Genomic DNA, 26,075 nt, shown 5'->3' on the forward strand with positions numbered 1-26,075 from the left:
AAGGGACACGGGAGCCAGTAGTGACAAGGTGGATCACCAGCCTGCAGAGGGCGCTCCTGGGTCAAAGAGCTAATTCCCGAGGACGACAAGCAGGAGGCACTGCAGGGGTGAGTCCGACCCTTACACTGAGATTAACTAAATACTAAGCATAAACAAAAGTGTAACCCACTACCCTATTTTCATTGTTGTCAACTTTTTCCAGGTGAACAAACAACTCTGTTTGTTTGTGATTCCTGCTAGCTGTTCCCTGGAAAGACATAGGTGGGTCATGTAAATATAGTCCCACTGACTCAAGAAAGATTTGGGGCTCCAGTTCCCATAGCAATGAAAGCCCACATCTATAGACAGTAACTAATGGTGGATGGGAAAAGTCAAAGACCATTTAAATGAATCAAAAGCCAGGGAAGACATCTTCCAGGGGAGTAGTAAAAGGCTGAAGAGAAGCAGCATTAAAGTTAGGTTTCAGAGTAGCAGCCGTGTTAGTCTGTATCCGCAAAAAGAAGCACAGGAGTACTTGTGGCACCTTAGAGACTAACAAATTTATTAGAGCATAAGCTTTCGTGGACTTCAGCCCACTTCTTCGGATGCATCTTCGGATGTTAGTCTCTAAGGTGCCACAAGTACTCCTGTTCTTCTTTTTATTAAAGTTAGGGAGTATTAGAGGGAAGCTGAGAAGGTTCAGTCAGAGTCCTCAATGTATCAGTCTGCAAGTTCCAGTGCATGGTGCTGACACAAGGGATCTTAAGCCCTGTACACTTTGAGAGGACTTCATGGAAGTGCCAGGAAAGAGGACCAGAGACCAAGAGAGGAGGAGCAATCCTCCTTAGTATAACCCACTGGTCAGTTTGTGTTACGAGTCCCCCTCTGTGCCCAAACCACAATGAGTGAAAGTCTGTTACAGCTCTCAGCTTCAGGACCTGGCTCCTTAGATCCAGCAGGGCCATGCTTTTAGCTCTGGAGATCCCTGGTTTAATCCCAACGTGTCATACAATATGGCTGCCACCGCATTAAGACAAAGGGAGGCCTGACCCTTCCCTCCTAAGAAATACCTGGGCCCTTGCCTCATCCAGGTGTTAGTAAACAGCATGTGATTGTTTATATTACAGTAGGTGATCTGGATAACATTCAACAGCAGTTTAGAGATGTCACAGCTTCACCCTGACACAGACTCAGTGGGTGCCAAGAAATCTTTCTATTACTGCTCTGAAGACTCTCTCTCCTACCCCCTCACTGGAGTCCCTTAACCTATGGCAAGGGGCTCAATGAAGGTAAGCTGGCAAACTTTTGTGTACTTATGTCCAAGACAATGGGAGCGGGGAGAAAGGGAAGAGAAGGTTCGAAGATGATTTGCTAGTCCAAATGAATAAATGAGGTATTAAAAAGAACGGTTACTTACTCGGTAGCAACTGTGGTTCTTCAAGAGGTTGTAATCAGTGTGGATCTCACTGTAGGTGTGCATATGCCTCACACTAGATTTTTTTGAACAGAAGTGTCTGTCACAGCAGTGCATATGCTCAGGGCTGGCTTTAGGCCGATTCCCCGGAATTGGGCCCCGCGGATAAGAGGGCCCCACGCTTTAGGCTCACCCGGCGGCGGTTCGCTCCGGTGGCATTTCGGCAGTGGCGGGGGGGGGCAAGCTCTGGGGTCTTTGGAGGCGGGGGGTCCTTCAGTTCCGTGGAAGACGCAGAGCGGACCCTCCGCTGCCGAAGTGCCGCCGAAGACCCAGACTGCGGAATCAGGCCCCGCAGGTCCTAAAGCCAGCCCTGCATGTGCTCTGTGTCTCCTTGTGCTCACATTGAAGCAGGGCAGTCACTATGACCCTTCCTCAGTTCTCTGGCAATTCAAATTGCTGTGGTAGCTAGGAACTCCAAAAAGTTGGGATGGAGGTATATCATGGGATCCATACTCATTACAACATCTCGAAGAACCAGTTATTGCAGGTAATAATCTTTACAGATTTCTGATATTGGCACATTCCTGAACCAGAGTGAGCCCTGAAGTTTGGTGGGAGAGATACGCCAGCCAGCTAATAGCACAGTGAAATATATTGTGTTGTCCTTTTCAATATTCTTTGTGATGAGATGGCCTGACCTTTAGAACATCTGCCTGTGGCTAAAAATAGACAGGATGACAGTCTGAATGGTTTGATCATGTCAATGAAATAAAGCCAAGTTCTGGCTGCCTCTAAGTTTGAGCAATTCCTCTCTCCTAGTGCTGAGTGTGGCTACAGAATATTGAATAAGGTGGTTCGGCTATAAGTGTCTGAAGCTCATTCACCTTCCTGGCTGACATGATAGCCACTGGGAAGCCTGACTATGGAGAGGTGATGTAAGAAGTATTCTGAGAGAAGCTCAAATGGTGGCTTCATGAGCATGAGGAGGATGATGTTGAGACCCCAGACAGGAGTAGATGGGTAAGTGTGTAATAGCGCTTTGAGAAACTTTGACACCATGGGACGAGATCGAACATAACTGTATAGGCATATGCCAAGCTGAGATTGCTGTGAGGTGAATCTTAATGGAGACAAATGAAAGGCCAGACTATTTCAAGTGAAATAAGAAGTCAAGGATAGAGGCCTGGAATGGGTCCAGACCATATCTAGCTGCTTATATCAATAATCTGTACCATTCAGATGATTATGTTACACTGGTAGATGTTCTCTTGCTCTGTATCAGGATTTCCTGGACCTGTAGGAAGCAATCTCTGTCCGTGGTACTCAACCAACCAGCGCACTTGCGGGGTTCATCTCACTGCCATGAACAAAGGAACTGAGTGAGGGTTGCAGCTGCTCTGTCCTTTATGTCCTTACATGGCAGCAGAAGGTGGCACAGGTGCATGCATAGCACCAGGAGACACTGCTATGCAAAGAACTCCAATCTTGCACAAGAAGTCTATGCACACGAAGTGGGATCCATGTTGACACACATTGAAAGACTAGTCTATCTGTAAGGTGGCTCCATTGACTGTTTTCGGGTTGAGAGATGTTGGATTGTAAGGTTTTTTATGATTTTTTGGTAATAGAGATGTTTAAATAGCTTTTAAAAAATTCCTGTTTTCTTTTTTTTTTTTTTTTTACTCGCTGTTAGTATAAATAATGCCATTCAGGATGCCTGCTCATCTTCTGCATGTTTACTGTCCACTTGTATGTGTGGGTGTTTCTGGCTTCTTAGATTGTAAGCATTGATCTCAGCACTATAAATATCCTGCACTTGTTTCGCTATAAAGTTTCCTGGAAGGGGACAAAAGCCGGTTTTTAGTGTGATGACAGCTGGAAGTACTTCACATTCATTAATCTGATATAGGGCTTCTCTTCCTGGAGAGATCTCACAAGCTACCTGCAAACTCAGGTCTCCTGCAGGTAGCCTGAGAACTTATCTGAAGATGGTACCATGGCCAGGGGTTGAATAAGAGCAGGGGAGGCTATACCAAATTATTGTTAGGCAAAAGGCTGCACTGCATGGAAAATCATACACTAAAATCAATGTGCTTGTAAAATATTTTATCACTTTAAAATACTGAAACTGTTTTTTTTTACATAATCAAATCTGCTTTCTGATATGTGATTATTAATTTCACACTTTCCCTCCCTAACATTTTGGGGGAATGGTAATTGAACATTCCTCTACTGAAAGTCCAAATCCAAGTTGTATAATAATTGGGTTAATGGACAGAGTGTAAGGGGAGATTTGCTATTGATTTGTTTCAGTTGTGTTCCCAATGGGCATTAGTTTATGTCACACAATTAACTTTTGCATTGACAAAAGGCTATCAAGCATGGGTCAGGGTACAAAATGGTATTGAAAGATAACATCCAAAATGTAACAGTTGTGCGTAGGCACAGTCATTAAAAGGAATGTGAACAATGAGGCTAAAGGACAAGGCACTGATTTTTTTTTTTTTTTTTTGAAGTGCTCACCTGAGATGTTCTTCACTGCTGCACAAGGTCTTCCAGTCACTCTGCATCATTCTAAAGTTATTGTGTTTGCCTCCCCTTGTCCTCAAATGATAACATTATTTACATAGTACCATAGGTATACACAGCATTTTAAAGGGGTCCTGTGATTCTTGCAATTTAAACTGGTTAAAAGCACAAGAATATAGCATTAGACATGGTGGGGTGAGCTACAGGAAAGGAAGGATATTCTGTAGTTAACAAGGGAGGAGCAGTCGCTGCTTTTTGAGAAGCATGATTTTCCATAGATCATACATCGGATGGGATAAATTTTTTTGTTATATTCTTTCAAATTTGTATGATATTTTGGGGAATTAGGATTACAAGATTTCATGGAAAGTTTCTGCTTTGAAGAGCGAGGCTGACTGGGGCACACAACTGGAAGACTTTTTCAAGAACAATGAGCAGCAATGGAAGAAGACATTAAGATACGAGCAGGAAAGGATAGAACAAAGGAATAGTTAGGCAAAAGGCTTGAACAAAGCAAAAAGTAAGAGATATAACAAGTTTTGTAATTCGCAGCCTCCCCCTCTGCAAGACATTGCAATATAGTATACAACTGATCTCGGTGCTGACAAACTCACAGCAATTAGGTAGGACATGTTAGCAGCAGGGCACTGGCACTGCTAAGACAGATGAGTCCCTCTCCCTTTCTACCCCACCCACACCACTGCCATAGAAACACCACACAGAGCAGCAGTGTAAGTGCGACAGAAACTGAACTTCAACTCAGAATGTATTGCCGCTGTTAAGTATATCTAATAGTTAATGAAAGGAGAGACTGTTTTCATTTTGGACAGTAGACTTTATTAGAAATTTTCTCCTCATTCATCAGTAAATTCACATTAAAATATGCTGAAGGCAGTTAAGTCTCAACAGTCAACATCCTGCCATTACAACAACTTCCAGTTTAAAAACTAGATAACTGATCAGGCAGATAACTTGAAACATAAGAAATGCAAGTAGAAAGCAGCATCTTTACAAACAGGTTGAGCCTGAAAAATGTATACATCTGGGGTTTGGGGGAAGTAAATCACTCCTTCCGAGATGGAAACAGTTAAATGAGGACTCCACAGACGTTAAACAGATAAATAAACAATATATCACACATACATTAAAAAGAGAGCAGAAGTATTTAGAGTTGGTATAACACAAAAAAAATAAATTTGTTCAAATAAAAAAAAGTGACAGGCTTCTTAAAATGTGAATATCCTAAAATCTCAAGATAGTGAACAGCTTTGTTGTTATAAACTATGCAAAACTTTGGAGGAATGAAATTTGGTCTTGAAAACATTGGACTGCATTGACTTTATTACTATATCCAATTTAGTTGACCTTCCACTCTTCAGGAACAATTTTTCTCATGTACCTTTAAATCCAGCAATGGTGTTCTATATAATGACTTACTTCATATATTTTAGACATGATAAGTCCTCTAACACATTAAGGGCTAAGTATTCAAGACTCCAGATAAAATGATTACTCAGCACCTCTGAACATCACATTTTAAGATTTAGACATTATTGTTAACTTAACACAATGTTATTTCTATCACTAGTAACCACATTATTCAAAGGATGCTATTCTGCATAAGGATAACTCTTAGGGGCCAGATTTTCAGCTGGTGTCTACCGGAAGTCAATGGAGCTAAGCCAATAAGTGCCAGCTAAGGATCTGACTGGGAGAATTCAATCTTGGATACTGTCCTATAGGCAACAGATAATTTTTGAATCTAGATCAAATTGATGTTTTTTGTGTACGTTAGTATTCCCCAGTTTGTTCTGCTTCAGTTGATTCAGAAAAAAAAATACATATATTAAAACTTAAATAACACTCAAGTGTCCACCACAAAGATTTCTATTTTGATGTAAACAATAATTTCTGCTATTTGCATTGATTTAGTCCAACGTGAGGCCAGAAAAAGGGTTCTAAGACTTATTGATACTGTAAATAATTTTTCAGAGACTGGGGCAAAGGTAGAGATTCTATGTCATGCAGGCGATCTCTGCCAAGAGCAAAGCGAATTGATCTTCGGCACAAGTCCATTAAAGGCAGGGGTTCCGCTGAAAAAATGGAAGAAAAAATAATATAGGATTAATATTTTGAAATCAACATTTTATTTATTATTAAAGAAGAAAATGGACATCAACATTTTCAGGAACAAAAAAAGATGATGCTTGGCAAAGGGTAACAATTAGTGGTAAAATTTTCACAAACTTGAAAAATATATACAAGTGATACTGATTTATGAAGCAGCAGTGTCAACATTTTATCACATTACATATATAGTAAAACAAGCATAAGGTTTTCAGCTCAGTATTTGACTCTCTAAAATATGAGCTAGTAATCCAGCACTATCCCAGTATTGCTAAAGTTATAGCAATAGTGGGGGCTAGTGTTGTTACACAAGAGTTCAGGATTTCCAATAATAATGCAAGATCTTATAATCTGTTAATAACACAACTTTCTGCACAACTAAACTAATAGCTCCTAACTTTTAAATACCAACTCCCTTCCCGTTTTAGGGACACTAAGGGGCTAAATGCACTTCTCAGCAAACCTAGCTTGGCCCTACAAATTGTGCCTAGCCTTTCTTTCTAGGGGTTACTGAAAGTAAAAACAGGAAATTTCATTGTTTTTATATATTATTTTTCCCCACAAATAAACAAGTTTCTTTCAGTTGACAGATTCTTATAGAAAAAATGCCCATCTGGAAGGTTCTGATTTTACTTTTCTAAATCTGAATTATGTGCTTATTGGCAGCACTGAAAACTGAAAATCCAAGAGCAATGATATACAAGCTCCCCAAGCTACTCCATCAGCACACATTATCCTGACCTACAAGAATCACATGGATACGCAAGTATATAATTCAGCTGCTGTATCCATTCAAACCATTAAACACTTCTGTCTACACCAACAACATGATACCTATTGTGATGGTAGCCCTCCTGATGAGTATATTGATCTGAGAGGAACTGGATTAAGATCACCAATGAATTTCACAGAGACCACCAAATCTCTGCCAAGAGTTATGACTAAACAACGACTATAGCAACTGCACCTGAATGGATTTAGATGCTTGTAAACACACTCCTAAATTCTTGAAACTACATGAAGTTCTTCAATACTATTGAACAAAAACAGCAATAACAGCCTTTTAAAACCACGTTTCTATATCTGCCTGGAAACTGAAACACTTCCATAGAGGAACAAAGTAGAACTCGGGAATGTTCGTAATTCTGAAATGTTCGTAACTCTGAACAAAACGTTGTGGTTGTTCTTTCAAAAGTTTATAACTTAACATTGACTTAATACAGCTTTGAAACTTTACTATCAAGAAGAAAAATGCTCTCTCTTTTTTAGTAGTTTACGTTTAACACAGTACTGTATTTGCTTTTTTTTTGGTCTTATCTCTGCTGCTGCCTGATTGTGTTCTTCAGGTTCCAAATGATGTGTGTGATTGACTGGTCAGTTCGTAACTCTGGCGATTCTACTTTAACTTCTCTGGAAACCAGACTGGTGCCATATCATTCAGCCTACAAGCATTTGTTACTGTATGTTAAATTCTTTTTAGTAAGTTTTTTATGTTTGTATTACGTGTGTAATATATTATTTAAACCAGTGTTTCTTAACCTTTTTGATACCAGTGAACAACTTGCTACCTTCCTAAACTGTGTCAGGGAGATCTCAGGGACCGGCGCCAGTCCACGAACTGGTGATTGAGAAACACTGATTTAAACCATTGAACTGCAGCATGGTTTGCAAAAGTTACCTACATTCAGAAAAATCAATTACAAAGCAAAAGATACACAAGTTTTAAGCATTAGTTTTATATACACTCAGTGGGTCAAATCCACTGCTGGTGCAGCTCCACTGATATCATGGAGTTTCACTCATTTAGACCAGCAGAAAATATGGCCCACAAAGTCCAATGATGAATCCAATCTCTTTGTCTAGTGTGCCCAGTAGTGAAACTTTTTGAAACAAACATTCTCAGAAAACACTGTTCAAAAGATTTTAAAGTTTTTTTATCCCTACCATCACCTCAACCACATTGGATAGGTTATGACTGGTGGCTACTAGAGAAAATACACAAACACCCCTCCCCCAAATTCAGCAATGCAAATCTGTGATATCTCAAGTTTCTTTTACATACAACTAGGAACATAACTCCTAGGGGATGGAGTTGTTTAATTCATTAACAAGGCTTAGTGATTATGAAATGGGGGGGAGGGGAAGAGAGAGACATAGATAGCTCACAGATTACAGGACTTGAGGTATAATACAGTAGACACTCCAGACACTACATCCTGAACTGCAGTAGTTTGCTGTTGATCTTCCAGGCATCTTTTATTTCATTTCAAAAAGATGACAATGACTGAAGCTCAATGATATTACAAGTTCTTGAGTGACCACATGGTGCTAAGACTTTACTATTTTTACAGCCAAAATTTGCAAATAAATGTAAGTAATTAACCAGTCATGGAGTTAATTCAAAACTTTAAAATCTTATATATAAAATTAAATTAAATTAAATTAAATTAAATAAAGGCATAAAATATTTCTCCAGCTTCACATGCTAAATACGGGGGCAGGTGACCAGAGCCCATAGGTAAGTCAAAAACATGGAGACCTGGGAGGGGGTCGGAATTTGGGTGGAGCATGGGCTGTTATAACAGAAATAAAGGAGAGAAGCCAGAACTGGGGGAGGGGGAAATCAAATCAGTATCTTAGATGTCTGTATACTGTATACTAGATGGGGAATAAGCAGGAAGAACTCGAAATAATAGTAAATAAACACAACTATGATATAGTTGGCATCACAGAGACTTGGTGGGATAATATGCATGACTGGAATATTGGTATAGAAGGATAAAGCATGCTCAGGAAGGACAGACCGGGGGAAAAGGGAGGCATGTTGCCTTATATATTAAAAATTAATATACTTGGACTGAGGTTGAGATAGAAATAAGCGACAGACTTGTTGAAAGTCTCTGGGTAAGGATAAAAAGGGTAAAAAAACAAGGGTGATGTAATGGTAGGGGTCTACTACAGACCACCAAACCAGGAAGAAGAATGGATGTTTTTTTTAAACAACTAACAAAATCATCTAAAGCACAGAACTCGGTGGTGATGGGGGACTTCAACTACCCAGACACCTGTTGGGAAAATAACACAGCAGGACACAGATTATCCGACAAGTTCTTGGAATGTATTGGAGACAATTTTTTATTCCAGAAGGTGGAGAAAGATACTAGGGGGGAAGCTGTTCTAGATCTGATTTTGACAAATAGGAAAGAACTGGATGATAATTTGAAAGTGGAAGGCAACTTGTGTAAAAGTGATCATGAAATGGTAGAGTTCATGATTCTAAGGAATGGTAGGAGGGAGAACAGCACAATAAAGACAGTGGATTTCAAGAAGGCAGACTTTAGCAAACTCAGGGAGTTGGTAGGTAAAATCCAATGGGAAGCAAGTTTAAGGGGAAAACAATTGAAGACAGTTGGCAGTTTTTCAGAGAGACATTATTAAGGGCACAAGAGCAAACTATCCCACTGCGTAGGAAAGATAGGAAGTATGGCAAGAGACCTCCCTGGCTTAACCAGGAGATCTTTAGTGATCTAAAACTCAAAAAAGTCCTACAAAAAGTGGAAACTTGGTCAAATTACAAAGGATGAATATAAACAAATAACACAAGAATGTAGGGACAAAATTAGAAAAGCCAAGGCACAAAATGAGATCAAACTTGCTAGGGACATAAAAGGAAACAAGAAAACATTCTACAAATACGTTAGAAGCAAGAGGAAGACCAAGGACAGAGTAGGCCCATTATTCAATGGGGGGGAAGACAATAACAGAAAATGTGGAAATAGCAGAGGTGCTTAATGACTTCTTTGTTTCGGTTTTCACCAAGAGGGTTGGTGGCGATTGGATGTCTAACATAATGAATGCCAGTGAAAATGAGGTAGGATCCGAGTCTAAAATAGGGAAAAAACAAGTCAAAAGACAGGGCCTGATTAAATACATCCTAGAATACTCAAGTAGCTGACTGAGGAGATATCTGAGCCATTAGCAATTATCTTTGAAAAATCATGGAAGACGGGAGAGATTCCAGAAGACTGGAAAAGGGCAAATATAGCGCCCAGCTATAAAAAGGGAAATAAGGACAACCTGGGGAATTACAGACCAATCAGCTTAACTTCTGTACCCAGAAAGATAATGGAGCAAATAATTAAGCAATCAATTTGCAAACACCTTGAAGATAATAAGGTGATAAATAACAGTCAGAATGGATTTGTCAAGAACAAATTGTGTCAAACCAACCCGATAGCTTTCTTTGACAGGGTAACAAGCCTTGTGGATAGGGGGGAAGCGGCAGATGTGGTATATCTTGACTTCAGTAAGGCTTTTGATACTGTCTCGCATGATCTTCTCATAAACAAACTAGGGAAATACAACCTAGATGGAGCTACTATAAGATGGGTGCATAACTGGTTGGAAAATTGTTCCCAGGGAGTAGTAATCAGTGGTTAACAGTCATGCTGGAAGGGCATAACGAGTGGGGTCCCACGGAGATCCGTTCTGGGTCCGGTTCTGTTCAATATCTTAATCAATGATTTAGGCAATGGCATAGAGAGTACACTTATAAAGTTTGCAGACGATACCAACCTGGGAAGGGTTGCAAGTGCTTGGGGGGTAGGATTAAAATTCAAAATGATCTGGACAAACTGGAGAAATGGTCTGAAGTAAATAGGATGAAATTCAATAAGGACAAATGCAAAGTACTCCACTTAGGAAGGAACAATCAGTTGCACATGTACAAAATGAGAAGTGACTGTCTAGGAAGGAGTACTGCGGAAAGGGATCTAGGGGTCATAGTGGTTCACAAGCTAAATATGAGCCAACAGTGTAACGCTGCTGCAAAAAAAGCAAACATCATTCTGGGATGTATTGTAAGCAAGACACGAGAAGTAATTCTTCTGCTCTACTCCATGCTGATTAGGCCTCAACTGGAGTATTGTGTCCAGTTCTGGGTGCCACATTTCTGGAAAGATGTGGACAAATTGGAGACGGTCCAGAGAAGAGCAACAAAAATTATTAAAGGTCTAGAAAACATCACTTTTGAGAGAAGATTGAAAAAATTGGGTTTGTTTAGTCTGGAGAAGAGAAGACAGAGGGGACAAGATAACAATACATAAAAGGTTGTTACAAGGAGAAGGGAGGAAAATTGTTCTTAACCGCAGAGGATAGGACAAGAATCAATGGACTTAAATTGCAGCAAGGACGGTTTAGGTTGGACATTAGGGAAAACTTCCTAACTGTCAGAGTGGTTAAGCATTGGAATAAATTGCCTAGGGAGGATGTGGAATCTCCATCATAGGGGATTTTTAAGAGCAGGTTGGAGTGCAGGGGACTGGACTAGATGCCCTTTCGAGGTCCCTTCCGGTTCTATATCTCCTCTCTCACTAAATCCTACATGGGCTCTAAAAGTTCAATTACTAAATAGTAATAAGAAAATGCCCTCAAGTGTTTGCAGCAGTTGCCAAACTTCAAGTATTAAACATGTTCGTATAACATGAAATCTGAAATATTTTGTCTTCTTGTTTCAGTCTACATCAGTTCTGCAGGTTAGGTCTAAAATGTTTTAAAAAAGTTTTACTCTAAACTAAAAAAAAAAAAGTTATTTAAAGAAAAAATAAAAACACGAAAATTTTCCAGCTGTGCAATGGCCCTAAACTATCAAAAATTATTATTTTTAAAAATGCCTCTTAAAGGCTTTTAAAGCAGTTTTAAATGTGATAAATGTAAAAATGCTCAGAACTAGGAATGATGGTAAAAATCACAGATTATAAATTGGCAACATCATGTGGTTCAAAGGATGAGAACTAGCTTTAACTGCATATTATAAGGTAAGAACTCTGTCTTTCACTAAATTACTGCCTCATTTGTTGTCCAAACTGCACACTGAATGATGCAGGCGTCCTTTGGCAAAATAATACTATAAAATCATGCAATTAAGGACTTTGGGCTAGATTCTTGGGTCTGGCTGAGAAACTTGTGGTGCAACCTTGAGTGTTAGTGTATTATATATAATAGGTAGTGTAGCATCCCCTATCCACCTGGTTACCTTCTTTAATGCCAATCTGCTTACAGGTTTTGATGGACAGGTCTGGGTTCTTCTGAATCCCGCCACCCACTCAGGAGGGTGTATCTTCTTTATTTTTCCCTATGAATTTATTTGGCGGTGCCTCCACCCCCCTCACTCCTTCCTGGCAGGGTCACCAGGGCACTTTGGGAGGAAAATTCTAACCACAGGATAATCCCCATATACTTGCCAGCTGGTTGGAGACTCCAAAGAAATAATACAAATACATACAATATATTCAACACAGTAATTATATTAAACAGCAGACAAATGTAACAGAACAGGATAAAACACTATTCTTAGGGTCACCGGTGCCAACACTGATAATACCTGTGGTTTTCCCCAGTCATGTGACTGGATGTAGCAATGTAAGATCGGTGTCCCGTTGGTATGCGTACTTTGTTGGGGCCCTTGATGACCTATGACTACAATATCTTCTCTGCAGTGGTGCACTCACAAACTCCATGAATGATCCTCAGGTTCAGAGAGGACTCTGGATGCCTTGGTCACTGCAGAGGGGCTGATCCCAGCTGGCAGGGATCCTCTTCTGGCAGGCTTCTGTTTCCAGGATTTCCCCTCACCACAAAGGGGTGCAGGACTCAAGGTGCAGATTACACAACTATACTAAGATCCAAACTGTATTCTCCTACCCCAGCGTCCAGACACACTCACAGCAGGCAGCAGCCCTGGACTAGCAGCCAGAGTAGAGCTAACCATGTGGTGACGGGTCTCACCTAGGGTGCTGGAGGGCTAACTCAGCCTGGCTGGGGAAGTTTCCCAGCAAAACTCTACAAACTTGTGGTCATCAGTGGAGGGGGAAAAGCCCAGCTGAGGGATCTTGCTTTCAGGTCCCTAGAGGCCAGTTCTCAGGGGGAACCCTGTATGCAGGCCTGGGACTCACCAGCTCCCCATACAGCCCTTGCCCTGGCTGGCTTCAGACTGTCTCAAAAAAAATGGCTTCTCCCCTTTCCTGAGCAACCTGGGAGGGCCTGTCACTCCCTATTGGTTGCTGGGCAGACTCCGAGTCTGCCTTGGCTCCCCCTCCCTACCAGGAACAGTGTGCCTCTCCCTGAGCTGCCAGCAGACAGAGCCCCAGGAATCTAGGTAATCTCCTTGGGGGTTACAGTAGCATATAGTTTATCTTTGTATGCCCATGATCCAGAGCCAAGTTTCCAGCTGTAAATCAGAGCAGCAGTTGGGCAGTTCTAACATACGACAATTACCAATATCCCAAAGAAGCCAAAAGGGCAGCCAGGATCTTGCAGGGCATAAGAAAGTGCCATTTCTGGCATTCTTTCTGCACCCATGCCTCCTATATTGGCATCACGGAAGGAAATGGTGTAGGAACCTGATTCCCAAACCACTGAAGTGCTAGAGCTGTTCAAAACAACTGCCAATAACTGTTTCTAATGACAAAAGGATTTCCTCCATACCACCTCCCCCTTCTCATTCTTTTCATATTCAAGACATGACTACAGTTTTTCATGAAATTTACTTTAAAAAAAAAAAATCACCGGGGGCAAGGAGTAAACATAGAAACTTCAGCCAGAAAGGTAATAGTTAAGCAACATAGTCTCTTTAGAAAGAGAATGCTTGACAACCCTTAACTGTGTGTGTTGCTACGTGCTCCACCTATAAAATACACAGACCTTCCACACCCAAAATATTTGAAACACTAACATTCAAGGTTTTAAAAATAAAATTTCACTTTGCACTATACGGACCTTGAGGTGGTACAAATAATACTAAACAGTGACTCTTCGAATACTGCAGGAGACAGCAGGAAAGAGGTATTCTGAATATTTGAGAACTCAACTATGAAAATCAGTTTTACTTTTAGAACATTAAGAATTTGTCCCTGAAAAGAGAACAGCGTTACTCCAAGGATAGGAACTAATTGTTATTCCCCCACAACACTGTGTACTTAGAATGTTGTTATAGCTACATTAAAATACATTTTGTAGGCCTACCATTTAATCACTAATTTTCCATTTTTGTTTATAACTTTTGTGTGTATTTTCTGCATTTGAAGTGGCCAACTGTGGTAGTGAGCTTGGAAGAATACAAGCCCTCAAAGCAGAATCTCTGTGGGCATCAGCTGTACTGAGGCTTATGAATGCTAGTAATATCCTATCAATTAAAAAAAATGAATTGCTAAGCTGAAATATAAAATTGTAAAGAAAACATGATTCACAGGAATAGCTCTTTCAGTTTCTTGGGCTGGTTAGGAATTTAATACAAAGTGAGATATTTGCAATGTGGCAAATTTTTCACAGGAAACCTAAGGTTTCCTTCCAGACTCCAGCAGCTTATTCCAGTAATGTATGACGGTGAGCCTGCTTCCAAAGCTCTGTCATGTTTCTAAATGTGTTTTTGGGCATCTCCTCCTCATATTAAGGATTATTATGAAAGCTCTCCACTTCAGCATCATTTCAGCAGCTGCCAGATGGGGGAAAACTGTATTTTTCAGAAAGACAGAGCACTTGTCCCTTTTCTTTCTGTCTTGTCAGTTCCATGTCACAGCTCAAATTAGACAGACGCAATTTTGCAACAGTATTCAAAAAGGAGACTAATTTAATGACGCCACAAAGTAAAATAAATAAAAATAAGATATTCCTTTCACTCTTCCTCCCAAACAGTAAGTGTATCTAAAATACACTCATCCTAGGCAATAAAACCTACAAGTCGGTTTATAAGCCTTTCTTTCAATCATCTCATTACAGACTGCTGTACATCAACCAGCAAGTGACACACCAAGATAGGAGAGAGTAATCATTATGCCACTCATTCAGTGCCATACACTTGTACACACAAGTGGGGAAGATATCATCCTTGTTTAAACTGTAATTTAATGTGATGTGACAACAGGTACAAGGCTATCGCACATACAGATGCCTATTTAACACCTCTTCTCACATCACATGTATATACACAGTGGAGACTGACAAGCTTATTTATTCTTGGCAACTTGTAGTCTATTAACTGTTTGGCACAGTAATAGGAATTCCTTATACCAACAAACATGCTTTAAGAATGAAGACTGCACTCCTGAGCCATAGAACACCAAAAAATACTATTATTCACAGAAGTTCTGGGTGACACCTGAAAAGTGAACCACAATTTGATGAAGAATTTTGCAAGATGTAATAATGTGAAATGTTTCTTGAATAACACAACTTGTCTACTCTTGTATGACTTTGCGTTAGTAAAAAGTAACCATTAATCTATGAAGGGCCTTTTTATTTTAAGCTGCAATTTTCAACCTGGCCTCAGAAATCAACACAAAATGAAAGCTGGCTGAAAAAATTGGATTTTTCATATGAAAATTTTAAACAGATCTACTCAAAAGAGAGAAAGGAAATAGCTCAATGCAAAACTAATGAAAGTTTGATGCACAAAGTCTGGAAAAGTAGGAAAATATCTGGTGCCCTTGATTTCTGAGCTGTTGCTTTCAAAACTTGATGCATGTAATTAATTCCTCCTCTCGCCCAGTCCTGCTAAATATCTGTCAGCATCCCTCAGGTTTCTGTCCTCGTCCTCTTCTCCCTCCTCAAATGCCATCATGATTAACCTCCACCTTTATATGGATGATGTCAAAATATACCCTTTATGCCAAATGTTTTGACCTCAGTTCATTCACACTTTTTTTTTTTGGTAAAGTTGTCAGGCTATCATAAAGAAACAAAAAAAAAGGGGGGGGTACACACCCAATTTTTAATTATATTTGCAAGTCACCTTTAAAAATAAATTTAAGGCCAGAAGGTACTATTAGATCATCAGTCTGACCTAACTGTACATCACAGGCGATTAAATTGTACCTAGTTAACCCCTGTATTGAGCCCAATAACTTGGGTTTGAGTAAAGCAAATCCTCCAGAAAAGAATCTCATCTTGATTTGAGAGCATCAAAAGATGGAGAATCCATCACTTCCCTTAGTAGTTTGTTCCACTGATTAATTACCCTCACTGTTACAACTTTGTGCCTTATTTCTAATTAAGCTTCCAGCCACTGGTTCTTATGTCTTTCTCCACTATATAAAGAGCCCATTAATATCAGTATTTTTGCCCCATGCACTGTTATCAAGTCACCTTAATCTTCTTTTTGATAAGCCAAACAGACTATGTTTTTTAAGTCTCTCACTGTCAGGCATTTTCTCCAGCCTGCAAATCTTTTTTGTGGCTCTTTTCTGTACCCTGTCCAATTTTTCAACATCCTTTTTGAAGTGTGGACAACAGAAGTCGACACTATATCCCAGTATCAGTCTTACCAATATCATACGCAGAGGTAAAAATCACCTCTCTACTCCTGCTCACGATTCCCAACCTTCTTGCCACAGCATCATACTGGGAGCTCATGTTCAGTTGCTTGCTCACTATGACCCCTAAAATCCTTTTCAGAGAAACTGCTTTCCAGGCAACATTCCCCCATTCTGTAGGTATGTTTTGCATTCTTTATTCCTGTACATACAACTTTGCATTTGGTTTTATGCAAACACTTTGTTCACACACATTTCAACTACCACTCAACTATAAAATTAAATATATGTAGACAAGAAAGAAGCATACCTCTTAACCCTTCCTTCTCATGATTAACTACTGTTTTACTTCCACACAGCCATATAGCACCAAATTATTCTTCCAGTTACACTGGCACAACCCCACTGAAACAATTAGAGCTGCGCTGCACTGATGTAATTGAGGGGGAAATGTGGCCCACTGCATTGTTTAAATTGCCTGTTAAGGCAGTGCAGCTTCTCCATTATATTCTAACGAAAGGAAATTGCAAATACATTTTTAAGGAATGCAGATTATGATCAGTCATAAAAATAAAATATGACTCTACCAACTAACAGGACTCAGATGTTAGCCGTGTGTGCCAGGACAAGGGCAGTCAATATTTTTTCTGCAGAAGTGAGTAAGCTATGTAGTAACCAAGTCTACCTTCTAACATAGTTAGCTATATAAAATATTACAACACTACATTTTTATACAATTTGGGTGTTTTAGAAGAATTTTATCTGTGTCAATGTGTGTCCAATTTAAACAAAACACCAGTGTCAATGTTTCTTCTACACATACTTTTGCACATCTGACTTTGGTTCTTTAAAGTGTTTTTCTCCTAGTATTCTATTCTAGTATCCCCTTCCTAATACATGTGGTCTTCAAAAAAGTCACACACTATAACCCATTCACCTCTTGTAATGTGAACTTAACTCTGTTACCGCTCAGAACATACTCCTGCATCCCCATCCCATCCCACGCTCCCCCACCTGTCTCTTCGCATACAAGCAGCTGGGAGCTACTGTGTTTTCTTCTTGAAAAGACTAATGGGTGACAGATGCCAAGATCTTGTTATTAGCTAAAACTGATAAAATAGTCACTTTAATGTCTCTAGCATTTATCTTCCAGGGGAGATAAAGTTTAATATGGTACCATGCCATTACCTTATTTTTTGGCAGAGGAAAAATTTAAAAACTAATAATTTAATCCTGATTTAAGTTTTAAACTGTGTAGTATTTAAAAGCACTACTCAGTTGAAGAAAACAGCAGTGAAGCAACAGTCTCCACAGTAAAGACATTCTTACCCATATGCATTACTTTAAAGAGAGGAAGACAGTTGAAAAGCAGATCAGAGAAATACAAACCCTAAAGCTAGCTGCATATCATTAGCACTTTTTAGAAAGTATGTGTCATTTTGAGACTGAGTAAGAGCCCAACCCTACAATCTCCTTCTTGACATTTCCCTTGCTCACACTAGTAATTTCATGAGGAAGAAGTTTTAGGAATGGACCATAAGATTTTAGACCCCAATTCAGGAAAGCACTTAAGCATGTGTTTAAACTGAAATCATCGGACAATACACATGATTAAAGATTTGAAATCATTGGATTTAAGCACAGGCTTATGTCCTTTCATACATTAGGATCTCAGTTGCTCACAGTCAGATGCCCATTATGAGGAAGCTAGTCACACTATCAGGTTGAGTATATATTGGAATATATTGTATCAGACAAGGCAATTGTGATGTGTCCACAATACAGTAATTTAAGTCAATGGATCATCTACAGTTTGGGGGAAGGCTGTACATTTAACAATATAATTACACTATACCTTGCTGTAGCAATTTCTTTTCAAGGACTAAAGCTACTTTACAAATATTAATTCAGTCCTAACAACCCTGTATTGTAGGAAAGCAGTATCATAGAAGCTTAGGGTTGGAAGAGACCTCAGGAGGTCATCTAGTCCAACCCCCTGCTCAAAGCAGGAGCAATACCGAACTAAAACATCCCAGCCAGGGCTTTGTCAAGCTGGGTCTTAAAAATCTCTAAGGATGGAGATTCTACCACTTCCATAGGTAACCCATTCCAGTGCTTCACTACCCTCCTAGTGAAATAGTGTTTCCTAATATCCAACCTAGACTTCCCGCACTGCAACTTGCACAGGGTCACACAAGGAAGTCTGTGGTAGACTCATAAACCAAGACTCCTGAACTGTGCTCTGAGGCCCACCAGTGATGCAAATAGCACTTGCTGGTCATCCATAAGGAACTGGATGGTCAAATGGTGAGGCTCCCCTTGTTTCCAGATAAGAGAAACAAAACGGTGTAGACCAGCCCTAAGTATTATCTAGACCATCCTTGACAGGTGTTTGTCTAACCTGTTTTTAAAAACTTCCAATGACAGAGATTCCACAACTTCCCTAAGTACTTTGTTCTAGTGCTTAGGAAAAACTTCCTAGCTGCAAAGTAGTTAACATCTAACCTAAGCCTCCCCTGCTGCAATTTAAGTTGTGAAGGAGAACAATTTATCACTCTTCCTAATGCAGGGCAACAGAAGACAGACATTATAATAATTCAATTGAAAAAATATATAATTTTTCAACAAACCCTAAATGCATTTGCTATTCCAAGGGACCCATTGGACCTTTGGGGTAACTGTTATTATATTAAATACTAAACCAGTACAGTATCTTAGCCCCTCGTGACTATCCACCACGGAGAGCCACCTAAATTAAAGCAGATAGGGATGAATTATTTTAGCAGGTCAGTTGCCTCAAAAGACTAAGTGGGTTCTCAGTGCAAGTTATAAGCAACAGCAAAATACATCATGTACGTATATGATCCCCAGCAGAATGATGGGGAGATAGAAGAAACTGGGAAAGGTTTTGTTTTCTGATGGAAAGGTTTTAGTTTAGTTGTGTTTCTCTCATTATTAACTTTTTAATATTATCACAAGGCTATATTTGGTGCCCTAATGTGCTATTGGACATTATACAAAGTTTGAATAGAGACATTTTGTTGCAGGAAACCTCAGTGCTTGATGGTTTCAAACATGAAAAGTATGAAGCCACAAACACTGGAGATCAGGGTAAACCACAAATACTGGATCCTCCAGACTCAAACTTTTCCAAAGTTTAAGGGAGTTGGACTCAGAGTTTTAGCTTGGGCCCATCTCTAACATATATACACTTCATGGATTCTACAGTCAGAGGCATGCTTAACGCCTCTAAATCTAGTCTCTATTCTTCCAGGCCATGACAAAGGGAGGTTCCAATATATATATATATATATATATATATATATATATATATATATATATATATGAGAGATGAGAGTTTGTATGAGTATTTCAACAGATAGAGTTCAAAGGCAATGTTGTGCAATGTAACAGGCGAATTTACAAACATAAGGTAATAGATATGGAAGTTAAGGGATGAAACAATGCAAATACCTATTACAACAGAAGTCATACTTGACAAACAGCACACAAACTGGCTTGTTTTATGCCTGAGAACAAGAATGCAATAACATCTTTCTTTGCCTTTCCCCTCATCATAAACTTGACATGTTTTAACCCTTTTAAGCAAGTATATAACAGTAAGAAGGCAGAACACTTCTAAACTTTTTGAATATATGAAACAGCATCTGAAGATTTATTGGGCTTTACAAACAACCTTACAGGCAATGTGCACTCACATTATCAAGCTGGTGAAATAATTTAGGAAAGAGCTTTTGGTCTCCGTTCCAGAGACAGGGAAGAAGAGACAATATGCTAATAGAACTGGGTACCAAGCCTACAGCTTTAATAAAAGATCAACATAATTACATAGAGAAAGTGGATCATATTTAGGTAAAGCCTATATAGTCTCTGAACTTGAGGCAGCTGGGTTTGAAGAACATACATAAACTACTAGACCAATAAACCGGGGAAGAGTCTCATATTGCAATATTTGTTCAGAGAAACAGAAATAGAATGTGCACGTTTTATGACACAAGGCACAAATTACTGATCTAAAAATTCACTATAATCCAATTTCACAGGAATGGTACTAAAGTGGGAACCTGTATTTTGGATGTTCTACTTTATTTATTTTGAAAGGAATTGCTTGGTTGCTTATTTGTCAGAGTTCTTGAAGAAAAAATAACCGAAGAGTGAAATGTACTTTTCCAGTACAGCCGTACTTATCTGCAGCAGCAGAGAAGCCCTGGTGGCTTACAGCATGAAGGACTATTACAATTTGTAATAAACTTCAGTTTCCTTTGATCTATTAAAGTTCAAGACAACTTTTAGTTCTGACAAACAAATTCTCCTGTATCTCAGGGGTGCAATTTTGTCAAGAATTCTATCCTCATAAAATAAAGTCAGGTTATTTCATGTTTCCTCAAAGGTTCAACACACGTAATGCTAAATACAGAAGTTGTAGTACCTTATCATACAAGGTCTCCTTGTGGCAAGACTTTTAAGACTATGTGGAGTTCACTGAACGATTTGGAATTTACTGAGCAGTCACTCAGAACTTTTAGTTGGTTTTAGAAGAATCTTATGAGATTTAAACATGGTTGCGATTTGCTATAACAAGGGTCGGCAATGTATGCCAAAGGTGGCATGCGAGCCAATTTTTGATGGCACGCAGCGGCAGGCTGAGCGGCTCAGCCCACCGCCGTTCTGGGGTTTCCGCTGCTGGCTCCTGCCAGTCAGGGTCCCACCGCCAGTCCCACTCAGCGCCCACTGCTGGCCTAGGTGAAGGAACCCCAAGCTGGCAGGCAGTGAGCTGAGACCTCAGCTGGCAGGAGCTGGCGCCAGAACCCCAGAGCGGCGGCGGGCTGAGCCGCTCAGTCACTGCTTGCTCTGGGGTTCCAGCTGCTGGCCTCTTACCAGCCAGGGTCCCCGCTACAGCCCCACTCACCTTGCTTCCGGTTGGAGTTCCAGCGCAGGCCCCCTGCCAGACAGGGTCCAGGCCTCCAGCCCTGCTCAGCCCTACTAGCCGCCAGCTCCACCCAACTCAGCTGCTGGGGTTCCAGCCGCTGACCTCCTGCCAGCCAGTTAACAACTGATCATTCAGAAGCCTGTGTGCAGCTTAAAGTATACAAATACGTGCCAAACATTGGAAAACTCAGCAAGAAAAAGCAAGGGCAAGGATCACACTAAACTGATAAGATATGCATTTTAATTTAGCTTCTGAAACATTTTGAAAACCTTGTTTACTTTACATATAACAGTAGTTTGGTTATATAATATATAGACTTATAGAGACAACTTCTAAAAAGCGTTAAAATGTATTACTGGCATGTGAAGCCTTAAATTAGAGTGTATAAATGAAGACTCGGCACACCACTTCTGAAAGGTTGCTGACCCCTGTGCTATAACATAGACAGATAAGTGGTATGAAAAGTAGACAACTGGTAGGTAGATGGGATGAAAGGAGGATAGGTTGTTTATTTGGTTTTTAAAAGAAATTTTCAGAACAGTTTTTAGAAATCACTCTTTCAGTATCTCCATTCCTTGAAGGGAGCCAGTGAGGACTGCCTTCTTAATAATACAGCATTATGCTTCTCAACAGGCGGCCCACTCTCATGAGACAGAGGAACAATGAGAAAATTGAGGTCAAAATTATAAGTGTTTCAAAGTTGGTTTAAAGATCATTCTATTTTTTTGTTAAACCAACCATTAAATTAAACAATTAAAAACAATTAAAAAACCATTTACCTTAGCCATTTTCCAGGTAAACGCTGCTCATTTTGTTACGTCACCCTTCCACCATGCCCCATTCATGTGTCTATTCTGTCATTCTGACACCTAAATTGTGACTATCTCTGGGGCAGGACTGTCATCTTTGTCTGTTCAGGGCATAGCATAATAAGGACCTCATTCTTCACTCAAGTTCCTATGTGCTACCATACTAGAAATAAATAATAAATATCTACCCAAGCACCCAGGCTTCTGTTGCTTATAACCAAAATGTTTTCAGCCCTAATCTGCCCCATAAAACTGTCATCATGATAGTTTTCTGAATGAGTGTTAAGTATTCTTTATTATATTTCCGTGTTTTAGTCATTTACTCAGCTTTGTAATTAGATTTAGTGATTAAAGTATCTTTTATAGTACACTGCAGTTTTCCTTTTAGTGCCAAACTGGTAGAAAAATGGAACTCTCAGACCATCCTGATTAAATTTAGATATACAGTGCTGAACTGTTTAGAATGGTAAACATTGTGACCATGTTTCTTGTATCATTCTGTTGTACATTTTCTTAATTATTTAAATTTAAATTACCTAAAGACTCCAGATATCCTCAAACCAAGTGAAAAACTGGTAGCAGCCTAAGATTTAAAATTAAAACATGCTTGTAAATAAACTAATGTTCTCCAGGGGAGATTTGCAAACAACAAGCTTGATTCATCACTTCATTATTCCAGTTTTGATTTCAATTAAATTTCATTGGCACAGGACTGGAGTAATGCATTAATAAATCAGTCACAATAACTAAAGGGATCAAAATTATAATAAATACTATTTGTATTTGCATGTCTTCAAAGTGTTTATTCCTCTTAAATACCATCATCTTTATTAGCAAGTAATTTAGTATTTGCCACAATCTGAGTTACTTTAATACGAAATTAAGGATTCCTTGTTGTTGTTGAGTAGGAAAACACAACCTCTACTTTATGGGAAATGTACATAAAGCATTCTATTTAGCAATAAATCTGCTTGCATATTATAGGCAGCACTGGTATTACAGCTTTTAGTCAAGGTTGCCCAAATCATCCAATTGTAAGTTCCTTTTTTCAGTTGCTTATAACTATGCCAAATTAACAGTTTAGACTGAGATTTCACATGCTGGATATATGCCTTTGACTCATTTTGGGGGGAAATTTTCCAGCCAAATCAGTTCAGCCATTTCCTAGAGAGAGATTAGGAAAAAGAAAATCTTACAAACATCTTTTTTTAGAAGCTCTAGTGCCTCAGTGCTCAGGATCAGGGATGTGCTGTCACGGATGTCTGTCAGGGATGTGCCTTTTGCTATTTAGGATAGGGTTACCATATTGAACAAATAAAAAAAAGAGGACCCTCCACAGGCCTCTGGCCCCGCCCATTTCCCCACCCCAACTCCGCCCCTTCCCCGCCCTAACTCCGCCCCCTCCTCCTTCCCACTCCCAGCCACGCGGAAAGGGCTGCCCGAGTGCTACCGGCTTCACGGTTTGCCGGGCAGCCCCCAGACCCTATGCCCCCGGCCGGCGCTTCCCCAGTGCAGCTGGAGCCCGGGAGGGGAAGTGCCCAGCAGGGGGCACAGGGTCTGGAGGCTGCCCGGCAAACCGTGAAGCCAGTAGCACTCGGGCTTCGGGCAGACCCCTTGCCTCCGGACCCTGAACCCCAGCCGGGCATTTCCCTCCCGGGCTCCGGCGGCGCAGGGTCCGGAGGCATGGGGGCTGCCCGAAGCCCGTAGCGCTCGGCTATTAAACAGAGCCGAAGAGTCAGGGGAGGAGCAGAGTGGCCGCGGCCGGAGGCTCTGCTCCTTCCCTGACTCTTCGGCTCTGTTTAAGAGCCGAGCTGCCCGAGCGCTACTGGCTTCGGGCAGCTCCCATGCCTCCGGACCCTGCGCTGCCGGAGCCCGGGAGGCGAAGTGCCCGGCTGGCAGCTGGGGTCCGGAGGCAAGGGGGCTGCCTGAAGCCCATAGCACTCTGGCAGCTTGGCTCTTAAAACAGAGCCGAAGAGTCAGGGGAGGAGCAGAGCCTCCACGGGAGGGGAAGTGCCCGGCCGGCATTTTCCCGGACATGTTCGGCTTTTTGGCAATTCCCCCCCGGACAGGGGTTTGATTGCCGAAAAGCCGGACATGTCCGGGAAAAACCGGACGTATGGTAACCCTAATTTAGGATGAAAAAGAACAAAGAGCAAGCTGCAACCCAGGACTGTCCAATGGGACTTTCCATTCAATTGCTGCTTCTGGCTGCTGAGAGTTGGGGTGAGTACTGGAACTAAGAGCAAGGAGCCTGTTTCTCCTGTATTCTTAGTGTTGTCCCTGCTGAAACCCAGGAAGCACGGAGGATGATGCAGCATGACTTAAATGCAGAAGAGAGAAGAGCTGGACTGGGTGTAGGAGACTGACCTGGCTGGGCAGGGCTGTGATTCTGTTCAGTACAGAAGGGGAGACTGTCAGCGGCCAATTACAGCTCCTTGATTCTCCAGAGTGGACTTGTATCTGGAGGCAAGTAACCTGGTTACAGTGATTTCCACAAGCCGTAAGCCAGCTGAGTATGGCTGGAGCATGGCACTATGCTCCATCTCTTCCCCATACTTCCTGTTCTGGGGCTGAATGGGCTGGCAGTGTAGAGGCTAGATATGGTAGTTTGCACCACCTAAGAGACCTTCAGTCCACCATGGGGATTCTCAGTGGACCAGATCTGGCTGCTTTATGTCCCCTTTGCACCTCTCGGACTTCACAAAAAGGCCATAACACAAACAGGAATCTGGCCTCTGATGAGCTTGGCCAGCTACAGCTATTCTAGTGATTTCCATAAGCACTGTGTGCCTCTGATCACAGGTGTTAGCAAGGATAGAGGACTGATATCTTTTAGCCCAAGACTTTTTTCTAAGGGTGGGATAATGTCTTCTTACTGGTCATCCATCCCTGTATTTCTGAACATCTTCTCCACAGAAAAGAGGTTTGATGCAGGATGAGCAGTAAAACAAGTATAGCTGAACTGTTACAGTGCAGTTTCACTCTAAAATACTACCACGGGGTCTGAATTTATTGCATCTCACCGATTCATTATCGGATGTGCTCAGTCTACAAAAAACTTGTATTCCAGCTGCCTAATGAGGCTGCACAAGTGTAAATGAAAGCGTCCTTTGGCCTGCAGAAACTTTATTACTGACAATGATGAACGAGCAGGAAAGAATCCAGCTTTATTTCAGATCCCAATGTGAGTTTGCAGGGCTGGCAATTTGAAAAGCATTACTAAGTATGAGACGTTACATTACTTGTAAATTGACCACATTTTACCATTCCATTAGTATGTCTAGGTACTTACATGTCCCTTCACTGCTGTCGTATCTGATCTGGAATCAGTGAGAAATACACACAGGGAACCCCACAATCATATTTGTATGGTCAGTTTTCAGAGTACAACAAAATACAGCCTGTTTTCATCCAAATGTCCTTAGTATTAAGGATAAAGGGAAGAGAATCAGAGAATATGCACTATTTAATAGAACGGTTTCTAAAAAAACATGTTTTTCATATTTTGCTAAGAGGCATCAGCAAGTAACTAAGTAATTAAACTATGATGAGAAATCCTGCTATCTTTAAAAATATTGTAAAAGACTAAAATAATGCATTTATTCTACCATCAACTGCAACAAGTGCAAGATGAATAAGAGAAAATGTATCAAGGGGAAAAAAACAATAACACTACTGTCAACAAGTTTCTATGCCTACCAATAGAGTATACTATAGTTAGTTTTGGTGTTAGTGTGACATTTATTATTTGTATTGGTAGTGCCCAGGAGCTCAACTCATGGATCAGGACTGCACTGTGCTAGGTGCTGTACAAACACAGAACAAAAATGACCCCTGCTCCAAAGATTTTAAAATCTAAGAACACTGGTTTGTGTTGCTCAATTAGTAAGACCAAGTAAGTAGCCATTCCGAGATTTCACAGCTATCTCTGCCCATAACCCTGAGCTATCCAACTGAAG

At 40.5% G+C, this 26,075-nt stretch overlaps 1 protein-coding gene across 4 annotated transcripts in view; it reads right to left on the reverse strand.

Annotated features, from left to right (window-relative positions):
- Positions 1-4,743: 4,743 nt before the first annotated feature.
- SPSB4 (splA/ryanodine receptor domain and SOCS box containing 4) overlaps positions 4,744-26,075 on the reverse strand; it is a 187,605-nt gene continuing 166,273 nt past the window's right edge. For all 4 annotated transcript variants that reach the window (XM_054038755.1, XM_054038752.1, XM_054038753.1 and 1 more), the window contains one exon: positions 4,744-6,015. In XM_054038755.1, the coding sequence (XP_053894730.1) occupies positions 5,888-6,015 (128 nt within the window). In that variant the 3' untranslated portion in view covers positions 4,744-5,887. The remainder of the gene's footprint in view (positions 6,016-26,075) is intronic.

The sequence above is a fragment of the Malaclemys terrapin genome, chromosome 9, assembly GCF_027887155.1.
Source record: "Malaclemys terrapin pileata isolate rMalTer1 chromosome 9, rMalTer1.hap1, whole genome shotgun sequence".
NCBI classification, from domain to species: domain Eukaryota; kingdom Metazoa; phylum Chordata; order Testudines; family Emydidae; genus Malaclemys; species Malaclemys terrapin.